At 39.8% G+C, this 25453-nt stretch overlaps 2 protein-coding genes across 8 annotated transcripts in view; one reads left to right on the top strand and one right to left on the bottom strand.

Moving 5' to 3' along the window:
- SPATA17 (spermatogenesis associated 17) overlaps positions 1 to 20890 on the bottom strand; it is a 94266-nt gene extending 73376 nt beyond the window's left edge. Inside the window, exons 1-5 of the mRNA XM_063290150.1 lie at positions 20783 to 20890; positions 14240 to 14329; positions 13269 to 13350; positions 10111 to 10161; positions 5917 to 6020 (exon numbers count right to left, since the gene is read on the bottom strand). Of these exons, the coding sequence (XP_063146220.1) occupies positions 5917 to 6020; positions 10111 to 10161; positions 13269 to 13350; positions 14240 to 14329; positions 20783 to 20850 (395 nt within the window). The 5' untranslated portion in view covers positions 20851 to 20890. The remainder of the gene's footprint in view (positions 1 to 5916; positions 6021 to 10110; positions 10162 to 13268; positions 13351 to 14239; positions 14330 to 20782) is intronic.
- Positions 20891 to 20988: 98 nt separating this feature from the next.
- Positions 20989 to 25453, top strand: part of GPATCH2 (G-patch domain containing 2) — a 108762-nt gene continuing 104297 nt past the window's right edge. For all 7 annotated transcript variants that reach the window (XR_010067935.1, XR_010067937.1, XM_063303552.1 and 4 more), the window contains exon 1: positions 20989 to 21317. Coding sequence is in view for 5 of the 7 variants with exons in the window: in XM_063303552.1 (XP_063159622.1) it covers positions 21262 to 21317 (56 nt within the window). In the remaining 2 variants the exon portion in view is untranslated. The remainder of the gene's footprint in view (positions 21318 to 25453) is intronic.

The raw sequence follows: 25453 nt of genomic DNA, 5'->3' as shown, positions 1-25453 counted from the left end.
AATATTTCTGTATTTCTTAGTTAAAGTATGGAAACTAGAAAGTATAATAGCATGGCCCATACATGCTTGAAAGCTCATTGCTTTGGCTTCACTGCAGCATCGAGGTCACTTGGAGCTGCTGCAGCCTAGACTAAGGGGGAATTCCTGCTCAGTCTTCACCGTGGCAGTGCCAAGCAAACCTTGCTGCTGCAGTTAAGCCAAGGCGGTGAACTTGTGCAGGACTCCTTGTGAGTCATGAGCCTGGAGTTTTATGGTGATTGGTAACTAAATGTATTATTATTTAGTTTTAAAATGTAATATTATTGGTGTTTTACTGTATTTTTATTTTATTTTGTTTAATATTTTCCAACTGCATTTTCATATGGTTCAGACAGCAGTCAGGAGTGTGTAAACTGCACGTCTGACACCTCTGCTCTAAAGGTGGCCACTAAAGTGGCCTTGGACAGGCTTTGGATAAGATGTGGATCAAGGAATGGAAACTGATGCAGAATTTTTTATTAGTTCTCTAGCAGCAAACTCAAAGCATGGAGCACTAACAGAAATGGACCATGGTTCCTGCACAAGTAGCATTTGTGTTGGGTCAGCATCACCATTATAATAATAGGCTCCCATAGTTGCAACCATACAATCATGGTTGCAGCTCCCATGAAAAGCACCTGGCTGTGAAAGGATAGTATCATATTGTTATTACAGCATTTAGTGAGAGCTTTCATACCAACAGCTCTGATTTTTTTAGAAAATGGATAAACACACAGAAGATGTATTGAAAATGGGGGAGGGAGGCTAGTCATTTCTCCCCCATACCCCCTTTTCTGGGTTTACAAATATATTGTTTTAATAATGGATTCAGGATCATGGATTCAAACAGGATGCTGTGCCTTACGTGAAAAATGTAAACCAAAGTATGGCTTAGAGTTATAAATGAACCCAGATTTATTCTTCTTCATTAATAGAGTCAAGGGAAGAGTTACAGCTCAAATGTGGAAAGGCAGAATGCATGTTTCATTAAAGACTGGGAAGGCGCAGAAAGTAAAACTGACGGTACAAAGTATTAGTTAATAGATTCAATATACTGTTTCTGAGTATATTATTTATATGAATTATTTTATCTCTAGAAACAGAAATTATTTTAGAAAGCAATGTATAAAATAGTTTTAATCACCTGATAAAATGATTGTTTCTAAAATTCAGGAAATGCTTATGAAAGCACTGGATTCATACAATTGTCAATATTAACGTAGAAATCTATCCTCTGCCCATCAATTGTTTGTCTTTCCAGACCAAGACCTTGGCTCTCTTACTCTAGGCCATAGATATCCTGTCACCTGTCTGCAATTATATAATAACCATACCACTATAATTTAATCTGTTACAACCCAAAAACTCTACTTTGATAAATCAAATATATTAATATATAATATGTAGGTAATCACATTTATGCTCTTAATTTATACAATATTTATGATGCTACATGTGTCCTTGAAATAGGGACACCATACTATGACAAACCAGGCTAGCTGCTGGAGTTCATAAATTTTGCTCAGCTTTGGATGAGTTCAAAGAATTGCCATGTAAGAAAAGCCTTACAGAGGGAATTTATCTGATTATGGCAGTAATAATTACCCAGCTGTTTATTGCAGATAGAGAAATAATTCATGTAGGCAATAGGCCGTGGTGGCAATGACACTCCACATTTAGTAAATATGCAAACTGTTCACTTCTAATTAACCAAGCTAGAGGATGCCCTTATTAAATGTATAAACTAAAAGTGCCTTCCTGACAAGTGATGAATTGTTACATTGCACAAACTCTTGCCACAGAATTATTGGAGTGAACTTGGGGCTTAACTTCATTAAGAGATCTTGTGGGATAGTTAAATGAGGATGGACAGCATAACAAGGCCAGCCTGACAGCCAATGATATGTTAGAGCTTAATGAAAGTGCACCTTTTCCTTCTTTTCTACTTACTGTACAGTTGATTCCACTTTAGATAAAGGAGGAGACTGTAAAATCTATTGCAATCAGACAATGTAAACATTCATTGAGATTTTAGTATCAGAATCAGCTGACAGAGGTTACTGAAGTCCATAAATCACTGCAAAAAATATATATTAGCCTCCAAATTATTTCTTTGCTATCCTCTAGAACTGCTTCACTGATGGTAATGTTGCCCAATCTTGAAGTAGTAGTTTTAAATTTTGACAGAACTTCAAATTGTCAACAAATGTTAAAGCTGGAAAATAGTTTTAATTATATTAATTGAAGAGAATATCTGTAGCTTAGGCTTGAACTGCGAAGTCCATGGTGAAGAGTGCTTGGTGACATGATAAAAACTCCTTAATCTCACAACACGTGGACAGTCTCAACTGGGAAACTGTGAGCATCCTAGACCAAGCTAAATCCAAAAAAGCTAGGGAATTCCTAGAAGCTTGGCACTCAGACAAGTCAGCCATCAACAAGCACATAGAGGTAAACAATGTACCATTTACATACCATTCAAAAGAGACAATAAAACAGCTAAAAAGGAAACAAAAGGACCAGAACATCACCTTGCCAGCAATTAACACCCAGATAAGCGAAGATCAACACTAGGATTAACACCAGACAAACAATCAAGCAGTATACAATGCCCCGATCAAGGAGCCACCAACTCAGGCAAACAATCAAGCGGTAAACGGCAGCCTAATCAAGAAACTACCAAGGAGAGAACAACACCCCCACCAACACTGTCAGGGCAAACTACTGTATATAAACAGAGAGCAAACTCAACTCCCTCTAGCACTGAAGATGTTGCCTAGTCAGGGAATGAAATATCCGCAAGCAAACAACCAAGCATCAAGGACTCCACAGTTTTAATTGTGCTTTTATTTGCCATTCCTTAACAGTAAGAGACCAACTGCCCTTTTTTGCCCAGATAAGATCTCCAAGGATACTTTGTCATCCAAGTTTATTTTTCATATTATGAAAATATACCACTGTTAGATCTTGATAAAACTAAATTGGTGAAAAACACTTCTGGCTGTGCAAAAAAAAAAAAAAAACCTATTCCTAATAAGCACTTTTGACTGGAAAACTTTCAGGGCAAAGCAAAAATCTTATTTAAAAACTTGTTTTCTACATCCTTGCACATAGAAATTGGTTCTTTACTCTTCCAAATTAATCACTACACAAGAGTAAACAATTCTTTTTACTGAAAGCTTATGCGATTTTTCAATACTAAACTTCTCTCCACATCAACCATAACTAAAAAATATATCCTAAAGAAATGAAGTTTTGAGCTTATTTACTAACCTTTCCAATACTTGACTTGAGTTCAAAGATTTTGTTAAGCCATGATGTGCTTTGTTTGGTTTTGGCTTAACATGTTCTATGAACCCAATTACGTGGCTCATTCAACAAAAGATAATTAAAACAAACCATGGCTTAGCAGAATGTGTGAGCCCAGTCTGTATGTGTTCATTCCTTAGAGCAACTGGCCTCTTTTTTTTTTTTTTTTGGTGCCTTCAAGTCAGCACTGACTCTTAGCAAGTGCCTGGCCTGGGTGATATTTTAGTATTTTGCCTGGTCAAAAGAGAATTGGCACTAATCTTCTGACTAGATTCAGACTACTTAATCCCTGCTCCTGACTGCAAGTTCTATACTTGATACAAATGTCCATGGCAGCTATCCAAGTCACGAGAAAATAATTTCTCATAATGAAATGGAGTATGTGCCACAACAGTTCCAAGTTGTTTTTAAATTGTCTGAAATATTTAATATTCTTAGACCACCACAACATACAGCCTCTGTCCAGACCACAAGCTCCTAATGGTCCATCCTCAGTGGGAAGTTCCTGCTTATTATCTGGAGATAACAGTAATGTCATGAACAGTCCAAAACAGGTAGTCATCTTTTGCCAGGCAATGTTATGGTCAGTTCTGATTTTTTGTCCTGTATTGTATTGGGACTCTGTGTGTGTGTGTGTGTGTTTTATATCATTTACTGTATTATTTGTTGACTCTTTTTACTGTTTTGTTCTTTTTTTGTTTGTTTGTTTCAAATCATGTTCTAATCCATCCAGAGATGCTCACTTATTGGACAGATGAATAAGAAATCAATGCTAATGTTAATAAAAACAAAGCCTCCCAAATCCAAGTCATAGTAAGTTTGTAGCACATAAACATTTGATGGGAGGGACCTTTGCACTTTCCAGCAATTTCCTCCTAAAAACATAGCGCCCCAGTCATTCTTCTTACAACTGTGTGAATTCTAGAGCTCAGGCAATCTGGGCACAGTTTGAACTGTTTGGAGAGGATTTGTAGGGAAAAGCTGACCAGTGAGGAAAGAACATGCACCTCCTCCATTTATTTTTTCTCTGCAAATTCTGAGTATTCCTGCAGTCATGTTATGAGTCCAATACAGTTGGGAATCCCATGTTTGTCTCTTAATTTCTAGCTTAATCCAATGGTCTCCAGTGAAACCCTATTTCAAATGAAGCTTAATGCCAGGAGCCATAGCAGTGGGTGTGTGGATAACAGGTTCTAATGAACTTAATCCATTTCTGAAATTACTCATTTTCTCAGTTGATTGCATGATACATTTAATGCTGCAAAACATTAAATAACAGTTAAAACCATGGTGTATCTGAAATAGTAAATGGAAATCTAAGTGTACTGAAAAAATTCCTTTTATCAGCATTATAATATTTTCTGAATGCTGCCTATCTCTATCTATGAGACTAGTTTTTAATTTCATGAAATCATTTTCTTATTTATAACCTGGGGCAGTTTTTGCATATGAGGCTACAGGTTACAAGTGTACACTTCTAGTAAATGCATACTCAGCCTTTAAATTAATCAAACCAATTTATCTTTGTGAGAGGCATAGTATCCCCTATGAAAACATTGTCTTATATATGTGTTACATAAATATAATGACAAAATGGCCTTTCCAGACACCTAGTTTTCTGATCTTTCTGCTAGAATAGCAATTATATGTTTCCAAATGCCATTAAATTTCTAAGTATATATTTATTATTTGTATTAATAGTGAATGTTAGACCATGCAAAATGCCATTATCACTACAGTAACAAAGGGTGCTGTACATTGCTGTAGAGCAACATGGCATAATATTTCATCCAAACAAAAACTATTTCCAGAAGGTTAAAGTAAATGTTAGTTGTCTTCCAGAGTTGCTTAAAAGAAAAAAAAAAAATCTGCCAAATAAGGCTTCCCCCATTACCTTAGCACTACTATAGGAAAAAACATACCTAGTGATATATAAGGATACAGATGCTCTCTCAGGATTTAGACCTATAGCCTAAAAAAACCCAATAAAGCCCAAAGAATAAAAGGGATGGAATTTGAAAAACTGATTTTAAATCAATAGCTAAATACACCACGGAGGAATGGGGGATTAGACTAATCCTAGGCTGGCCCACTCGAGGCAGACTTTCTCAGTGGAGCACAAGTCAATACGTATCCCTTGTCTAAACCTGGCAGCTCAACCTACTGAAAGGCAGTACTGATGCAGTACAGAATTATACTAGCCTTGTAGTACTTGCCTTATCTCAGCTCCTTTGCTCAGAATTACAGCCCACAAGTAGGTTGCAGTAGCAGGCCTCTAACAGTACCGCATTATTCTGCAGACTTACTCAGGAGATCCACAGTACTTTTTCTATGGAGATAAATTCTCTGTTGCAGGCATTTCAGTTCTGCCCCAACTCAAATAGATTCAATTGTATCATACTTACATGCATACTGGTATAAATAAAATAATAAATCAAAAGCACACACTTAGATAGAAGGTAAAAAAGACTAGTTTTCATACTGGATAAAGAAGGCAATTTCTTCCATGACAAATAATCTAATTAGCACCATAAACTATTTAAATCTATTTTTTTAAAAAGTTTTACCATTCAGTACTTTCATCTTTACCTGATCATCTCATTATTCAAAGCGATAGCTTCCAAGTACTTCTTTAGCGCATAATAATTATGGATATATGTTCGGATGTAATAGCCTCGCCATCTTTTTTGAATCTAAGAAAGAAATAGTGCACATATTTGCTTCATCAAGAGGTTTTTTGCAATGGAGAAATACTGTCAAACATTATAAGAAATATTTGTTCTGTTCTGCGAGGAACACAACTGCTTTAACACTAGCATGCATACATACATACCTATTCATTAATATGGATACAAAAAAGGCTAAAATTATTATATTGACAGAATATACTGTATATATAAAACAAGAATATTGTACATAAAACATTTTGAACTGAGCAGAGACTGATAAGTCATTTTTAGGACAGCTTTTAAAATTAGAAATACATACATGAGTTACTGAGCTGTTGATAATACTGTTAAGATAAATCATAAATATTAACCTAAATAAGTGAGACCAACGTTGATAAAGATAGCTATATGTAATGAACAGGTAGACAGCTAGCTTCTTTATATTTCAAATTTTAAAGGATCATGTGATTTTTCTTATAACATTGGTATATCACATAGAAATTTGTCCAACTCTGCCTGTTTAGAACCATAAGACTTTTCTTCCAAACAAGTGGGGAAGGCTAATTAAAGTACCTGATTCACTATCCATCACCTTTTACAACATCATAACATAATTAAAATCTTCTGAACAGATTGTCAGATGTGGGAGTCCCTTCCTGTAGCCCTTCTTCAGAAAAATATTCTCATTTCTAACTTAGTAGATGGAAAATACTGGTAAGACATCATATCAAACATGTTATGAATCAGGATTTGCCTTCACACCATATAAAAGTTACTTATCTACCGCCTTCAGGCAAGCAACTTTTCAGTGGGCAGAGGCATGGCAACATACCTAGCTAAAAGACACAGCTAGTATCTTTGCTGCTTCAAACTTCTTCAGTAAAAACTACGCTGTTTAATAGGCACTGAATAATGAAAGAGAGCTTCCAAAATTGTGCTATGGAACTACTGATGAAATTAATTCTATATTAAATGGGGTGAACAAACGAATATGTTAAAATTCCTGGGAATAACAATGGCATTTCTGAATTTGCCCAAACATTATTATACACTAAACAAAAATGAGCCAGAAAAATTGAGCTTGTATATTTAAGAAATTGCCAAAACTACCCTGGGAAATGAAGAATGATGTAAGCTGGTACATAAAAATAGACTTTCACATGAATGTCTATATATTCAGTTACTATTTCAAAATATTTTTATTTCACTCTTCTATTAAAAGCACAAAGTAGCTATTAAAAATCAGTACAGAAAATTAAAATATACAATATTTATTTGAAACCAAGATAAATAATATATAAATCAATCCAGCAGGATAAGAACCAACTAGAAAAACAAATAAAAACAGTGAAGCCACTGGAAGAAGCAAATTTCTTAAGAGATATGCGGCCCAACATATTTTAGGCAATGAGGAGTTCAGTAAAAGGGGAGACCATCTATTCTTTCGAAATAATGAAATTGATTATAAAAAGCAAATCTTCATTCTTTTTAAACAGGAAAGATGGAGCTTTGATAAGCTTCAGAAGAATTTGCTATGAGCAGAACATGGATATTCTTCAGTCTCTGGTCCAGTTAAAAATGAGCTAGCCTTCCATCCAGAATTTTCTTTTAGTTTTAAATAACATGTTTGACAAACTACTTTCCCAAATAGTTTTATTTTAATATCATAACTGGCAAATGTCTGGAAGAATAGGGATAAATGATCTTTTTTTCAGCTGAAAATTTTTAAATGTCTGGTATAAGTAAAATGGTATAAACTAATATTAGGTTGCCATACAGAGCTGATATGCTAGCTTGACATGTTTAGTGTTCAATCCTAAAACAGAGATATTATACAGCACGTATGTTTGGGGGACTTTTGTTTATGTAACCCCTAATTTTAATCATTTCATGTTGGTATAATTTTTTTTCCAGCATTAGCACTGTCTCTCATTTTCCAATTCATTCAGGCCTTTATGTATTCTGTATCATTTGTATACTAGGCTTCCAACATGGAAAGGAATATGTCAGATATTCATATTGGTTTTAGAAAAGGACAAAGAACAAGATATATTATTGCTCATATATGCTGGATAATTGAGAAAGCCAAAGAATACTAAAATAAGTCATTATATTGAGAATAGAAAGGGTTTCAGCTATATTACGTCAAGCTATAGTATGTCATTAGGAAAATGGGAATCCCAGAACATTTCATTGTCTTCATGCAAAACCACTGGGTAGGAAGCCACAGTCCAGACAGAACATGGAGAAAGAGACTGGACCCAGGTCAGCAAAGAAATGAGACTAGGCTGTATACTGTCTCCCTATTCAACCTGTATGCTGAATACATAATGAGGGAGGCCGGACAGGAAGAAAAAGGGAATGGTTTTAAATCTGGAGAAAGAAACATCAACAATCTGTGCTATGTTGATGACATTACTGTGATAACTGAAAATGCAAATGATCTGCAAGCTCTAATAACAAAAGTGATGAATAGCTTCTGCTATTTAGGATCAACTATCATTAGTAAAGGAGCAGCAATCAAGAAATATGCTGCACACTAGCACTTGATAGGGTAATAATGAAAGCCTTGGAAAAGATATCCAGATGCCATGATATGTCTATACCTACAAAGATCAGAAGTGCGCAGGCAATGGTTTCTCTGTGACTCTCTATGGATGCGAGGAATTGGACTTTGAAGTAGCAGGACAGAAATTGTATTGATGCCTTTGAATTTTGGTGTTGGAAATTTGATGATACATAATCAGTCAGTCAGTCAGTCAATCATTTGTATATTATATAAATCAAAGAGTCCTACCCTGTTCAATTTTTCTCCATATACCAAATCATTTTTTCTGATATTCCCCATAACCCCAACCCACCAACACACTCACTTCATAGAAAATAGAATACTATTTGTATCACTATATTTATAATTCCAAGGTGAATATTTACACACCCTTACAAAATATGTGCCCTTCAAAGTAATTATGAAGTTTCTGTGGTGGTTGGTACCAAACAATTATTGTCATTGATCAGTACCAAACAGACAATTTTAAACAAAGTCATTGTGTGCTCAGCAGATTACAGCTTGTTAACGGGCAAGTTCTAAATGACCTCTTAAGCTAGTCAAATCAATGATGCATATTCCTCATTAAGTAACATCAAAATGTAAGTGGTCTTATAAATAATGTTTATTTTAAATGCTAAACAAATGGCAAAACCTTGATATATCAGAAGCCATCTGCTCATACAGATTTTTTTTAAAAAATGGGGATTACTTTTCTTCACAGCAACCCTTAAATCTTCCAAATTAAATAAGAGCACTATATCACAATCTACTATTCTAAAAGTAAATCTGATTCAGAGAAAATTATGTATTACAATTCTTGTTTTCTTTATTATTTTATCTGGCTCCAAAGGTGAGAGTTTGAGATAGTAGGTCAAACATAATTAAAGAACAATGTTAAAGAACATGTGATGATACAGGACCATAATTACATCAGCCAGGTGCTTTTCTTTTCTGCCTGCACCTTATTTAGAACCTTTTCTAAAAGCTGAATATGTCTTATATTTATGCAAGTCCTACTGGAAAGTCTTGCACTACTGGGAACCATACCTGATTACCTGGTAACATTTGTAGCTCTCAATTTGGTTAAGGAAACATGGGAAAATATGTTAGGTATATGTATGGCAGAAAGTTCAGGCCATTAAGTCCATAACAAAACGTAAATTTGTTTGTTTGTTTTTTAGTCCTATCACAAAATGTACTTTTTAAACTTAAATAGATATTTATTCAGTGCCTGGATGAGACCAGTAAATCCTATCTACACAAGCCTGAATTTCATAGCAGAAGGGTGGGATATAAATGCAAATCCATGCAAAGATTAAAAAAAGTTTTTTCCACCTATTTAGAAGAGACAATGATTTTGTACCTTTAAATCTAACAAAAATTTTCAAAAATGCAATTTGGGATTAGTTAGCATAACTTGAAATTTGTAACTATGTACCATTTCCTCGCTTTACCATCAGCATATCAATCAAGTTTATATTATTCTGGGTTGCTTATTTTATTAAAAGCAAATTCAGAGCACAATTGACTTTTCATTTGTTTAACAAGTGAAGAAATATTTACCCTGACAGCCATTTCATTGTAGAAATTCATCTTCATAATAAAATACGCTGTCTGTGAATTAAGGGGTAGGGAGAAGAAAATGGCATACATTTCAGTTACACAAATACTATACTTCTATTTTTACATATAAAAGGTAAGAATTTTTATACATAATACATAATAAGAGTTCTAGGCTTAGAGGGAATAAAATCAAACTTAGAATTGAAGAGATGGGCTTGCTAATACATAATGCAGGCTTAACCAGAAAAATCTATGGTAGTCAAACCAGCAGCTAATGGAGATATATGATCATAAAATGCTCTCCGCTGAGTTTGATAATCAATGGTGCTCTACTGAGAGTAGAATAACAAAGCAGAAATATTCACAAGTGCTGGTGACATATAGTATTATATGATTTATTCACCAGGGTTCTTTTAACCAAAACTCACAGAAACATAAAAGGAATTCATATTTCAAGATGCCTGGTTTAATGAAAAATTCAGAGAAATGCTGTCTTCAGTCAAAATCATTCAAGGATATGGATGCAGTGATGGAGCAAAATTGTGCCTTCCAACCATCTGTACTAAATGTTATGTACTTAGTTGCCTCCTGAGTAATCCTTGGGAATTTTGTTTCATTTAATATTCATTCTAACATCATAAAATCATAAATACAATGATAACATGTTACAGTGAATCCCCTGATATAGAAAACATTTCCTGGTTCCCTTCCAATAAAGATGAATTCCGCTCTTAGTGAAAGAATCTCCTGTTACAGCAAACACTCACTTGGCAAGATAGGTTATTTTAATGGATACATCACTTTACACTAAGCTTTCACATCTGTTCCACCCTCTAATTGCCAATGCAAAATGAACATAATTCACAACTGTATCATAAAAAAAGTAAAATAAGTACTTTCGAGATAGAAGAACGTCCTTTATTTAGCATAACATGCAGACTCTGGGGGGTTGGGAGTGTGTTTTAACTACAAATCAGAAGAAAAGAACTTCTCCTTGATATGCAGTTCCCTGTACTCTCGCTCTTCCCTCCTGGCAAAGAAGAATTCACTGTAAAAGAGTTTCACTGTAATTAGTGTTATTTGAATTGCCTAGTCTGATCCAAAGCAAATTGTCTGTGGAGAGCAGCAGGACTGGATTATTTATCAACTGTCTGGGCAATTAAGAAGCAGTTGGCTGCAATATGTTATTTACAAATGAACACAATGATGCTACTTCATTTTAGATTCACTTTCTTCATTACACTAGTTGAGGCATTATTCCTTTTGTTTAATTAAGCCACTTTTTAAAATGCTTACCTTAATATTATATTGCTTCCTTAATAATATACCCAAAAGAAAAAATAATAAAGAGAAGGTTCTTTTGAAAAAAAATTAATACATTTAAGCTAGGAAGTCCTTTAGTTTGGTGATAAAATTCACCTCCTTTCCAAATCCCTACAACAACTGATAGGAGCCCACAATGGGAATATTTTTCTCCTCCATTCAAAATTCAAATCTTTTTGCTAGCATGTCTCAAATGCCCTGAACTGGGAATGTAATGTTGTAGATCAGAGGTGGCCATCCTTCAATAGATAAATAAAATTGGCAAAGTAAAACACATATCATACTGTAAAAGCCTAAAGATCCCCCCCAAAATTAGCAATATCCAGAACTGCTACTTCTGTAGTTCTTTAGGGTACTAGTAATTGGGCTAGTATGATCTCTGCATTACATTTGTAAAGCTTTAAGTCTTATATCTTAGTGTGCTTGAATGTGGGACACAACAGTAGTTCTAATGCAGCTTTTGTACAGAGGCCCTCCCAGCTTTATACCTTTCCAGAGTTCTTTATGCTCTACTTTAATGGGTAAAAGAAGAAAGCTGTATAACTCTCCTCAGCTTCATGGATGCCCATTCCTTCATTCATCAGGTATGGAAGCTAGATAGAAAAAGTAAAGATGCCCTCAAATCGAACAAGACTCCTGGTCACTACATAGACCAGGATGTGGACATCCATGCAGTTTTCTGGGCAACAAAAAACAGTTGTTTACCACTGCCTTATAGGCTATTTTTTTCAACTTCCTAGCCTAGTCTACATCCATAGAATTCATTGGTAAACTTCCATTCAAATACAGGTAGTCCTCATTTAGCAACTGCAATAGTTTCCAGTAAAATGGTAACTAAGAGACACAGTCACTAAGTGAACCACATGACTCAGGGATGCTGCAAAAATCACTGTTTTCTCATACAGTGTCCTGTGCCTGACGTGTTTTTTTCTTTTTCCTTTTTTTGCCCCCTTGCAGGGCAGAGAGATTGCTTAAACAAGCTATCTCTTCCTGAGCAGCTTTTCTCTGCGGTGCAGCACTTCCCTAAAAAGTGCTAATCCCAAGTTAACAAGCTCAGCTCTGTGACCTTAATTAGATGACTAGAACCCTCCCACCAGCTCACAGCTGCTGCCTGAAACTGACCAAAACTTCAGTTTCACACTGAAGGCTTTTGTTGTTGTAAATGCCACATTGTCGGAAAATGAATTTTTTACTACTGTTTATTACTGTCATATTTGCGAATGGTCGCTATCTGAGGCAGTTGCTAAATGAGGACTACCTGTACTAGTAAGCCTCCTTCTGCTTAACTTCAAATCCTGGACAAGGCTGGTAAGCTGTGCTACCTGCTGGGAATTCCGGGCAAGAGCAACAGTGTCCACAGGGGTGGTAGGGAAGGTTGAACTGATGAAAGCAGAGTTGCAGTGTTGTCACACAAACCACACCCTTTTTCTACAGACATCTGATGTTGCAAGAATACCCAAAAGGATTGGACCTTGTGGTGCAACAACACTTCGTCATTCTGACAAAAGTAGCAAGATCCTGTGGACACTGCTAAATAAGAGGGTAGTGGCACTAGGAAGCAAGGAGTTCCTGTTTTGCAGTGCCACAAGTTCCAAGTAGCAAAGGCATAAGATTTATTCATGCTTTCTTGTTATCCATCTAGACACTTCAGTAAAACCTAGCCTGTTTGCTTTGTTTTTCAGATATCTGAACACTTACGCATGAGCAAAAACGTATACATCTGAAAATGCACAACATCTTAAATATTTGTTCCAATAAAATAATTTCACCTATTTTGGGTTGATGCAAATTACTATGGAAAACTTAAAATATTGTTTTAGAATGCTAATTTTTACCTCTGCCATTTTTCTGAATTTTTTCCGCTCTTGATAACCCCGCCACCATTTCTGAATAAACACCATCATCTTGTTCAGATACCTAAAACAAAACACTTTAGTAAGCATATAATACTGTATATTAATAAAAAAAAAATATAACTCTTAAGTTTCTGAATATGAACATTCAATATCTAATTATTGTAGAGCAATCTGTATCCTGATTTTGAGACACTGTCTTGATACTTACATTCAGTGTAGTACGTTGAATACCACTCCTAATGCTGTTTGAGGCACATGCCCTTTTCAGTATTAATTTGTTATAGAATCAGCAAAATGGTGTACTAAGACCTGACCATGTTCTTTCGCTAGCTCCCCCTACATACAGGTTTCAAAACTTCTTTCCTCTTCTCCTTAACCAATTTAACACAGCACTGAACATGGAAACGTTCATGTAATCACTGTCTACACTTTGTAAGGAAAGTAACATTAAACCTAAGCTTCCCATTTCACATAAATTGGTTTCCCAATTTAGAAATTAGACAAGAAAAAGCCCAGCAACAAATGTAAAAATAAAGAGGAAATTTCTAGGTTTGAATCTAACATTCCTAACAGACCAGTTGAATATTCCTGCAAACAAAGTAGCTTGCACTGGGCTTTGGTTGATTGCTTTTTCTTTTTCTTTTTCTAAGTTCCACAAACCAATCTCTGCACAGAATTTTTCAAAGGAACCTAATTATTCACCATAGCAACATTTTTTTAAAAAAAATGCTGGTATAACTGCAGTGGGTAGGTGGTTCCTAAATCTGGAAATTCGGTTGAGTAAGCCTCAGAGTTTCATTATATTTATTTCCATGTATATGTTTTTAAAACACAGCCTAAAATATATTAAAACTTTTATTCTATACATACCTATGAGAATAACTTCCATGAAATTTAAGAGACTGATCTCTACTGTAACATATTTATGATGCAGGCACAAATTAAATTACCTGATGTACGCCCGGACTTTGCACCCTCGAAACCAACTCTGAATTTTTACAGCAGCACAATGTTCTGTTTTTCTGTATTCATCTACACACCTAAAAGCACAAGATATAACTTTCACAGTTTGCATAGTGATTATTTATATTAAAGATCAGAACAATAAGCAAACAGCATTGTTTTTATTAAATCAAATACATTTATTTGATATATTTTTAACCACTTTTAGGACTATGATCTTCTTAAGATAGCTTACAATCATCCCCTCCCCCTCACAATATTCCATGTTAAACTATAAAAGCATTTGAAACTGAAGGAATTCTGTGTCGATTACAATAAAATATAATTTCAGAAAATCATAGATTAGGAGGAGCCATCATGTCCAAACTGTGTATAGGAAGGAATCCAAATTGAAGCATCGCAGACAAATATTCATCCAACCTTTGCTAGAACCACATTTGGGGAAAAATAGCTCACCAGCTTCCTTACTACTGCTTCCACTGTTAGGTTGTTCATGCTATTAGAAAGTAATCTGCCTTCTTATAATTTTAGACCATTATTCCATATTTCTGCATTCTGGCATGACAGAAAATAGGCCTTAACCTTTTTAGGAATGCTATTCCTTCAGGTACTTCATATCCACTCCTCCATCATCTTTTCTGAAGGTTCAACATACTCAGTCCCATCAGTGCTCAGTTCAATAACTTAGGTTCCCATCCTTTGATCATCTTCACTGTTCGTATCTGTTTCAGCTGTCTGAATCTTGTGGTGCCCAGTATTGGAGACAGTATTTGAGGTGGAATGAATAATGCAAACTAAACCAGAACAATTATTTCCTGTGATTTGGGAACTATCTTTATGTTGATGTACTCTAAAATTGCATTAGCTTTTTTTTTTGGGGGGGGGGGAGCCACATCACACTCACATCTGGTTTGTAATTCCAAGACCTTTTAATAAGCACTGTTACTAAGAAAGATATCCACCATTTTTGAAGTAACTATTAGATTTGTCTTTATTATATCTCATTCTGTTATTTTCAACCCACTTTGTTACCCACCAAGATCATTTCGAACTTTTTTTTCTATCTTTTTCTATCTTTTATAGGGTTTTTGAACATTTTTCAGACCACAGAATCTGTTAGTTAAAAACAAAACAAACAAACAAAAAACTTCACAGAACCCCTGATCAAGAGGCAAAGTTTTAGTGATTGATTTTTTTTGGTCCTTAATCTTTCACAGAACCTCATCAAGTTCTCATGAAATCCTGGGATACCCTGGAACAGAGTTTGAAAAACCCTGCTCTAGAATATAAGGACAATCTCCACTCTCCCTCCAAGAACCCCTGTAGCTTTGCTTAGTATGGAAGCAGGCTTACCTTTAAATACTGTTAAAGTGGCTAACAGGCTTCTTGTATATTTTAAAAGACTGGTGAACATATCAGATTCCCATTTAGCCAAGCGTATGTCTAAACTCTAGAGGAAGAACTGGAAGGGGGTATCAGAGCTTAAATTTTTAATAATATTTCACACATTACCTCCACCTGAAGAACGCAAGCATATTTCAGGATTTAGGGATAAACTGAGGAAGTGGCTTCTCTTGGTGGATTCTCTCCAGGTTTGGTGCACAATTTTCCGGAGAGATGGGCAGTGACAGAAATTTGAAAAATAACTAACTAACTAACTAACTAACTCAGGGATTTCTGAAGTGTTTCATGTGACTAAACTGTATACAGGTAGTCCTCTGATAATGACAGTAATTGGGACTGGAATGTATGTTGCTAAGTGATGCGGTCATAAAGTATGATGTCATGTGACTGCATTGCTTAGCGACGGCAATCCCGGCAATTTCCACTGCAGTCATTAACCAAATCCCACCTGGTCGTTAGGTGAGGACCCACCCCAATCCAAGCTATTCCTGGCTTGGTCCTTCCCAGCCCAGAACATTAGTAAGATAAGGGACTACCTCCTCTTAAACTCCCCCCACCAATCTATCTCCCCCCATCTCGGTCCTTTTGGCTGCCCTGCACTCCACCATCTCTGCCGGCCCTGCCACCCTCAGCTGACCTCCACCACCTTCTTCTTCCCACTGACAAGTCCCGCCTGGCCTGACCCTGCGTGAGGCAGCTACTGGCCACACCAGGTCTTCTTCCCAAGGCCATGTGCGGCCTCGTCCAAATGGTGTACATCCTTCTTGTAAGGCTTTGGAAGTGCAGAGCAGCAGGGCCAGTGGAGTACAGGGCAGCAGGGCTGGCAGAGGTGGCGGAGTAGAGGGTGGCCAAAAGGGCACAGATGGGGAGAGATAGGCAGATGGGAGAAGCTGAAGTGACCCTGTGGTCCTAAGTCCGGGTGAGCTGCCAAGCACCCGAATTTTGATCACATGACCGCAGGGGCACTACAGTGATGAAGGGCCAGGTAAGGCGCACCCCGTCAGCAGTAACGAAGATGGAGAAGGTCAGCTGGGACTGGCAGGGCCGGCAGGACCAGCAGAACAGAGGGTGGCAGGGCCAGTGGAGCCCAAGGCAGCAGGGCAGCCAAAAGGGCAGTGATGGGGGGAAGATAAGTGGGTGGGAGGAGTTGGTGCCCCTGCAGTCGTAAGTGTGGGCAAGCTGCCAAGCACCCAAATTTTGATCACGGACTGCCAAGCACCCAAATTTTGATCATGACCATGGGGGTGCTGCAATGGCCATAACTTCGAGGACTGGGAGTAACTACCATTCGTTCAGCACAGCTATATGTTTGAACAGCCGCTGAAAGAATTGTTGTTAAACGAGGACTACCTGTAGTGGAATTTCTGCTTATCTTTAGGCCTTGGCAGATCTCTACTTCTGGCATGCTTTTTTTCAGACCTTTGCTTTCAATAAATGCCTTCATCATACCTAGATAAGAGGTATAAGGGGAAACCAGTAATGAAGCCCTTGTGTATGTGTTGTGTTCTGAGGGCAGAAGATTTAATGCATTATGTTTTGATCTGTAAATTATACTTGACATGAAGAATTCAATTTATTTATCCACTGTTACATCAGTCTAACTGGTATATATAATTCAGCAAGCAGTATTGGATGCTGCGGCAGCAAAGAAGATTAAAGCAAAAGCAGTAGCAACTGTGACAGTTAATTATAAAAGGGATTCTTGTTTATTCGTTTAGTCGCTTCCGATTCTTCGTGACATCATGGACCAGCCCACGCCAGAGCTTCCTGTCGGTCGTCAACACCCCCAGCTCCCCCAGGGACGAGTCTGTCACCTCTAGAATATCATCCATCCATCTTGCCCTTGGTCGGCCCCTCTTCCTTTTCCCCTCCACTCTCCCTAGCATCAGCATCTTCTCCAGGGTGTCCTGTCTTCTCATTATGTGGCCAAAGTATTTCAGTTTTGCCTTTAATATCATTCCCTCAAGTGAGCAGTCTGGCTTTATTTCATGGAGGATGGACTGGTTTGATCTTCTTGCAGTCCAAGGCACTCTCAGAATTTTCCTCCAACACCACAGTTCAAAAGCATCTATCTTCCTTCTCTCAGCCTTCCTTATGGTCCAGCTCTCGCAGCCATATGTTACTACGGGGAACATTGCTTTAACTATGCGGGCCTTTGTTGTCAGTGTGATGTCTCTGCTCTTAACTATTTTATCGAGATTTGTCATTGCTCTTCTCCCAAGGATTAAGTGTCTTCTGATTTCCTGACTGCGGTCAGCATCTGCAGTAATCTTCGCACCTAGAAATACAAAGTCTTTCACTCCTTCTACATTTTCTCCCTCTATTTGCCAGTTCTCAATCAAGCTGGTTGCCATAATCTTGGTTTTTTTGAGGTTTAGCTGCAAGCCAGCTTTTGCACTTTCTTCTTTCACCTTCATCATAAGTTCCTCTTCACTTTCAGCCATCAAAGTGGTATCATCTGCATATCTGAGACTGTTAATGTTTCTTCCAGAGATTTTAACTCCAGCCTTGGATTCCTCAAGCCCAGCATGTCGCATGATGTGTTCTGCGTACAAGTTGAATAGGTAGGGTGAGAGTATACAGCCCTGCCGTACTCCTTTCCCAATCTTAAACCAGTCCGTTGTTCCGTGGTCTGTTCTTACTGTTGCTACTTGGTCATTATACAGATTCTTCAGGAGGCAGACAAGATGACTTGGTATCCCCATACCACTAAGAACTTGCCACAATTTGTTATGGTCTACACAGTGAAAGGCTTTAGAATAGTCAAGAAAACAGAAATAGATGTTTTTCTGAAACTCCCTGGCTTTTTCCATTATCTAGCGGATATTGGCAATTTGGTCCCTAGTTCCTCTGCCTTTTCATAATTTCATATTGTGTTAATGTTTCCTCTTCTTTGTATTTTCACCCAATAGTTCAGGTGGTTTTATGAATATCATTTGTATATTGGGATTCTGTTTTTAATTAATGATGGGGCCAATCTCCTTTTTTTTTCCTCTTTCATACTCTATGTGTCTTTGTCTTTTTAACCCATATGATTGCAATATCGTTAAGCTAACCCACTCAATTTTGTTTCTGTGAATTTGCTAAACATCCTGTCTAATAAAAACACTGAAGAGCACAAGGCCTAGGACCTTATATTTATATACCGATATTTCAAAAACTAGGTCTATTGAATGAACAGGGGAGAAGAGAAGTTAAAGGATGCAATTATGTTTTAAAAGTGCCTTCAAATGCATTTACATGTAGAGCCAGTCACATCTCTCTCAGGGGCTGATGGATTTGAAATGTTAGGAACCACTAAAAGCCCTCTATTTTGTCCCAAACAACCTTACGGATCTTACTGAAGTCAAATGAGTAGGACCTCTGAAAAAGTTCTTAAATCATGAGTATATTCATACTGCTGTCAAGAAATATGCAGGAGACTAGCACTTGTTAGAGCAGCCATGAAGGCCTTGAAAAGACATTGAAATGCTGCGATGTCTCTATACCTACAAAAATCAGAATCATGTAAGCCAGGGTATTCTCTGTGACACTTATGGAAGTGAAAGTTGGACTTTGAAGAACAGGATAGGAAGAACGTACATGCTTTTGAACTTTGGTGGTGAAGACTCCTGCGAATGCTGCGGACAGCCAAGAAAACAAACTGATGGATCATCAAACAAATCAACTCAGAGTCTCACTGGAGGCACAAATGACTGGCCTCAAATTATCCTACTTTGGAAACATTATGTGAAGACCTAGCTCTCTGGAGAAGGCTCTAATGCTGGGAAAGGTGGAAGGAAAGAGGAGAGGAAAAGCACTAGCAGCAAGGTGGATGGCCTCAGTTACAATGCTGGTTACTGCATTGTTAGAAGACTGAAAGACCTGGTTAGGGACAAATCACCAAGAAGAAAATCTATGTGGTCATGGTGGCAATGACTTGATGGCACATAATCAATCAATCTTCATACCACTGCCCCAAACCATTTGTGGCTTAGAGATCATCACCAGCACTTAGAACTAGATCCAGAAATGCACTGGTAACCAGAACAGTGATACAAAATGAATATAATGTGATCTATTTGTCAAGCCAAAGAACACCAGCAGACAAATTCTGAACCATGCATGGACAATATGCTGCCCATACTGAAAAAAAAAAAGACAAATTACATCTCTTAACTATGTTACGGAGATCTAATGTGTGATTATGACAATATTCACATTTATTCCTATGGCCATATTAATTTTTTAAAAAAAATTACACAATTTTACACACAAAGGCAACTATTTGGAGAATTAGGGGTATTTCAAGAGCAGTTCTTTCCAACCAGAAACTTTTCAGGTATAGTGAGTTACAGCTTTCATCATCCCCAACCTGGTCATGCAGTTCCAAAGGAAATTGCTATCTAACACATCACAACCACAAACTAGCCAATCATGCTTTAGCCTAGCATGTTCTGCAAACTCAGTCAATGGATTAGCTTATGTTCAGATGTGCAACCCCCCATATGATTAACCATGGACAAACAAGTTGTGTGACCTCAAGCTGTTGCCAACTTCATTCCTTACAGAACTGTTTAGGCACACTGCTTTCTACTGTCATTTTAAGGTCAGAGGATTCCCATCACATCTGGAAAGAACCAAGACACTCTTTTTAATTTTAAAGATGAGGACCAAATGCAGAAGTAGCTGCCTTCTCCCTGTTGCCAAGATGAATTTGGTGGAGTTAACAGCCATGGGGATGAAGGAGCCGCAATGTTTACTTCTTGGGGCGACTTCCACTTTTAGGAGCAGAAATATCATTACTCGTTAGCAAGGTTCAGTTTTTCACAGTATACCTCATGGTGGTGTTTCCTTTTAGCAATACAACATGAATGCCATTCCCTTTCAGTTCTAACGCTCCTGAGAAACGCGCCCTCCCCTGTTCGTTCCACCTGTGTTCCCCATTATTTTTATTTATGTTACCATGACGACTTATTCACAGGCGACACGTGTGAACCACACCCTACTTTACGGGGTGGGGGTTCCCGATACTTCTTGGCTAGAAGGAAAGAAGCACCCGCAAACCTGGAATCATCTCAAGGGTGGGGAGGGGAATCGCTTCTTGGCGAATAATTCAAGGGCTTTGAGAAGGAGGCCCCAGTTACCTGTTTCTATTGAAATACTCCTGCTTGAAGCTCGGTAGCCGCTCTTGCAGCCGGGCCAAAGTGGCCATCTTCCCCCCTCCCAGCCGGCTCCCATGGATGGTATACAAGTTTTCGTCATGGCAACTGGATCGTACCACCTGAGCCCCATCGCGGAGAGGGGAGAGAAGGATACGACTTCCGCTAGGAGAGAGAGAAAGGCAGCGGATTCAGCTCTGCGAGCTGAAAGGGGGTAACAAGTTAGGCCGAGCGTGGCGGTAGGAGGGCAGCTCCCGCCCAGCCGTTTCCCGTCCCTACGAGAGAAGCAGTCATGGTCGAGCCCGGTTTCCTTCCAGCGCCGAAGCTGCTTCCGGGATACCATCATGAGGGAGTGAGAGGCGCAGGAGCCCGAGCGCGGCCCGGTGGACTGTCCTCCTCCTCTCCGAGTTCTGCAAAGCGGCACCTGTCTCCTCAGGGAGCGGCCGACGCCGGGGGCAGAGTACATGTTCCGGGTGGCTCAGCCCAACCCGAGCAGACCTCCGGCCGCCAGGAAGAGCTGGTGAGCGGCGGGGGACGGGGTCACGAGAGGGGACAGATGAACGGCTGCCCCTGGGGCAGAGGGGAAGGGGCGAACTTGAGTTTTAGGGCCGACCGGGCAGGTGGGCTAGGGGGGAGATGACCGCGAGCTTTGCGCAGCTGTTTTTCGGAAATCAGCTAGAGCAGCTGCAGCATCAGGTTATCGTTTGCCGATGTCTTCAGTTAAGTCTGCTGGGTGAGACCTGGCTTTAGGGCCCTGTGGAAGAAGTTAGCATCCTGTGTGTGAATCTCCAATCATAAGGGAAGGGAGCAGAGTTTAGGTTTTAAAAGCAGCAGACTAACATATTTTCTGAGGTGAGATGGAATGAGCAAGGAAAGGTCTGCTCAGGTGCAGTGGTTAGGGTGTGAACCCTTGGCTTGGAAATGGAGAGCTAGCTTGGTTATCTGCTGAAATTCCCTCTGTTACAAAATTGTAAGAGATTGCACTGCCCCCACTTGTATTGGATCGCCCTAGTAGCATGAGTACCTTGTTGAGTGTCTGTTCCATAGGTTGGTGGGTGATCAGGATTTGAGGTGTGATTGGTACTGTTGCTGCCAAAGGGATATTTCTGAACAGGATGATGTTTTGGGAACTAAGAGCACTCCTTTTGCCACAAGATTAGACATCCTTAAAATTCTTTTAGGCGATGAATCCATTTCTAACAGCTGAATTATTTGCTTCTTTCTTGCTCCCACTTTTGTACAGCTGTCTTAAATGCTTACAATATATAAGTAGATACATAGTAGGAAACCCAGAAAGATAGGGCAACATTTATTTGTTCTTTTTGTAAACTTATACAGTGCCTTCAGAAATATAGTCCAATAGAAGTTTGATAGAGATACCAGTACAATAAGCTCAACAGCAGAAAAAGGAAGTCTACTGCAGATCCCAGCACACCTGTTGACTCTTCCTGAATGCATGGTGAAATTCTGAAATGTCAAAAGAGGTTAAAATTATAGAAGAGTTAATTATGTATTTATGTGGAAGTACAAGAATAGTAGATGCTGAAAATCTGGCAAGGAGAAAACAAGGATAAGAGATTTTTATATTAACAAAATTATGACAAATATTGAAATAGGTAACTTTTTACTGTTAAAGCAAATTATGTAAAATATATGCAGTACCCAGACAAAAGAGAATAGTGGCCGGATGTGAGTCCCTGTTCTTCAAACTGGGTTCTCAAAAACAGTTGGGAGTGTTGCTACTGTACCAGCCTCCCTGCTGCTTAGCATCCTCCCTGCCTGAGCTGCTGGAGGCCGTCTCAGGTTTGGCAGTGGAGTTCCCCAGACTTATGGTGTTGGGGGACTTCAATCTGCCTTCCCTGGGGCGGGCCCCGGAAGCAGCCTGGGAGTTCATGGCTACCATGGCAGCCATGGGCCTGTTCCAGATTATTCAGGACCCGACTAGAGACAGTGGCCTCACCCCGGACCTAGTTTTCTTGTTGGAGTAGTGGTAAGATGATCTGAGGGGAGAATTACAGCTTTCCCCTTTGTCATGGTCGGATCATGCCCTGGTGGCCTTGAGATTCTCTCGTGCCGCCCCCCTCCGCAGGGACGCAAGACCCATTCGATTGGTCCGCCCCCGGTGACAGATGGACCTGGCTGGGTTTCAGAGGGAGCTGGGGGTTATACCCGAGTCTCTCCTGCACAGTGCAGCGGAGGCCCTGGCTGCTGCCTGGAATAGGGAGGCGGCCGGAGCCTTGGACAGGATCGTGCCTGTGCGGCCTCTCTTGCCCACCCAAACCTGGCACTTCCCGTGGTTTACGGAGGAGCTGAGGGTTTTGAAGAGGGTTAAGAGACACCTAGAGCACCGCTGGAGGAAGACTAAAGCCGAACCTGACCGAACACAAGCTAGAGCCACAATTAAGGCCTACCTTGTGGTGGTAAGAGTGGCGAAGCACCAGTACTTCTCCGCTCTTATTGCATCCACAGAATGCCACCCAGCGGCACTGTTTAAGATTACCAATCCCTTTTAGGGAAATGGGAGTCAGACTTCCATCTACAGGGCCGTGCAGAGGAATTTTCGGGGCACCTGCAGGATAAAATCACTTGGATCCGGACCGAGTTGGACTCCAAGCGTGAGACAGAGTCAGAGGAGATACCCAGGGAATGTATTTACCAGGTTATCTGGGACCAGTTCGATCCTGTTGAATCCGAGGAAGTGGACAGGATCCTTCGGACTATAAATGCTACCACGTGCCAATTAGACCGATGCCCCTCCTGGCTGGTGAAAGCAGCGTGGGTGATGACATGTGGCTGGGTCCAGGCGATGGTAAACACATCCTTGAGAGAGGGGGTATTCCCAGCAGCCTTTAAGGAAGCGCTGGTGTACCCCCTCCTCCAGAAACCATCGCTGGACTCTACTATACTGGACAATTTTCGCCCAGTCTCCCACCTCCCCTTTTTGGGGAAGGTGGTTGAGAAAGTGGTGGCTTTGCAGCTCCAGAGGATTCTGGATGAAACAGATTATCTAGACCGCTTTCAGTCAGGTTTCAGGCCCGGTTATGGGATGGAAACAGCATTGGTCACACTTATGGATGACCTCTGGCAGGAGCGAGATGGAGGCAGTGCATCCATCCTTGCTCTTCTTGACCTCTCAGTGGCTTTCGATACCATTGACCATGGGATCCTTCTGGACCGATTTAGGGAGTTGGGGGTGGGCGTCGTCGTTCTGCGCTGGTTCACCTCCTTCCCCCAGGGTCGGTCGCAGTCGGTGTTGATAGGGAGCGAGAGATCCGGCCCGCGGCCCCTCCTTTGTGGGGTGCCGCAGGGTTCGGTACTCTCTCTGCTCCTTTTTAACATCTACATGAAACCACTGGGTGAGATCATCCGACACTACGGGGTGAGGTATCATCAGTATGCAGATGATACCGAATTATACATCTCCATCCCAGGTGAAGTAAGTGATGCTGTGGCCACCCTTTCTGCCTGGGGGCTGTGGGGGCCTGGATGGGGGACAACAGGCTGCGGCTGAACCCAGGAAAGACAGAGTGGCTGTGGATTAATGGCTCCTCGATTTCTGGGAAATTGTCATCTTTAGTTCTGGATGGGGTTGCACTGCCCCAGACAGACCCAGTGCGTAACTTGGGGGTCCTCCTGGACTCACAGCTCCTGCTCGAAGAGCAGGTGGCAGCCGTGGCTAGGAGGGCCTTTGTGCAATTTTGTGTTGTGCGCCAGTTACGCCCCTTCCTGAAGCAAGAGGCCCTTTGAACGGTCTCTCATGCCCTGATTATCTCCCATATAGACTACTGCAATGCGCTCTACATGGGGCTACCTTCGAAGAGTATCCAGAAGCTACAGCTGGTGCAAAATGCAGCTATGCAGGCGATCCTGGGTTTCCCAAGATCAGCACACATCATTCCTTTGCTCCGCGAGCTGCATTGGTTGCCAGTATGCTTCCGGGTCCAATTCAAGGTGTTGGTTATCACCTTTAAAGCCCTACATGGCACGGGTCCAGGTTACCTAAGGGACCGTCTCCTCCCCATCACATCAGCCCGTCCCACCCGGTCGTGCAGAGAGGGCATGCTACGGACCCCGTCTGCAAGAGAATTCCATGTGGCGGGGTACAGGAGGCGGGCCTTCTCTGCAATAGCACCTGCCCTTTGGAATATCCTTCCCCCGGAAGTGAGATTGGCTCCCTCTCTCCTGGACTTTAGGAAACAGCTAAAGACCTGGTTCTGTAATTATGCCTGGGGCGGGAGGGAGAGTAGCCATTCTTGGGGATGGTTAGTTTCTTAGCAGGACCCATCTCTGCCTGCAAATCATAAAGAACTTTCAGCCATCGTGGTTTTTATTATATTTTTATTATATTTATTGTATTATGCATTATAGTGTTTTATAGTTTTATATTTTTATTTATGTTTTATTGTAAACCGCCCAGAGTCCCTTTTGGGAAATGGGCGGTGATAAATTAAATTAAATTAATAAATGGGTAACTTTTTACTGTTAAAGCAAATTATGTAAAATATATGTAGTACCCAGACAAATAGAATAGCGCAGAAATTTTTGTCACTTCTACAAGTAGGTCAGGATGCTTGTAAGATAGGTTTTCATATGGTAGAGAGAGAAAAGCTAATTTTTGTGTAATAACATATAAATATGGCCAGGGACGCGGTGGCG

The sequence above is a fragment of the Candoia aspera genome, chromosome 1 (genome assembly GCF_035149785.1).
Source record: "Candoia aspera isolate rCanAsp1 chromosome 1, rCanAsp1.hap2, whole genome shotgun sequence".
In the NCBI taxonomy this organism is placed as follows: Eukaryota; Metazoa; Chordata; class Lepidosauria; order Squamata; family Boidae; genus Candoia; species Candoia aspera.
Note: the sequence above shows the minus strand (reverse complement) of the source record. Positions and strands in the feature narration are given on the sequence as shown.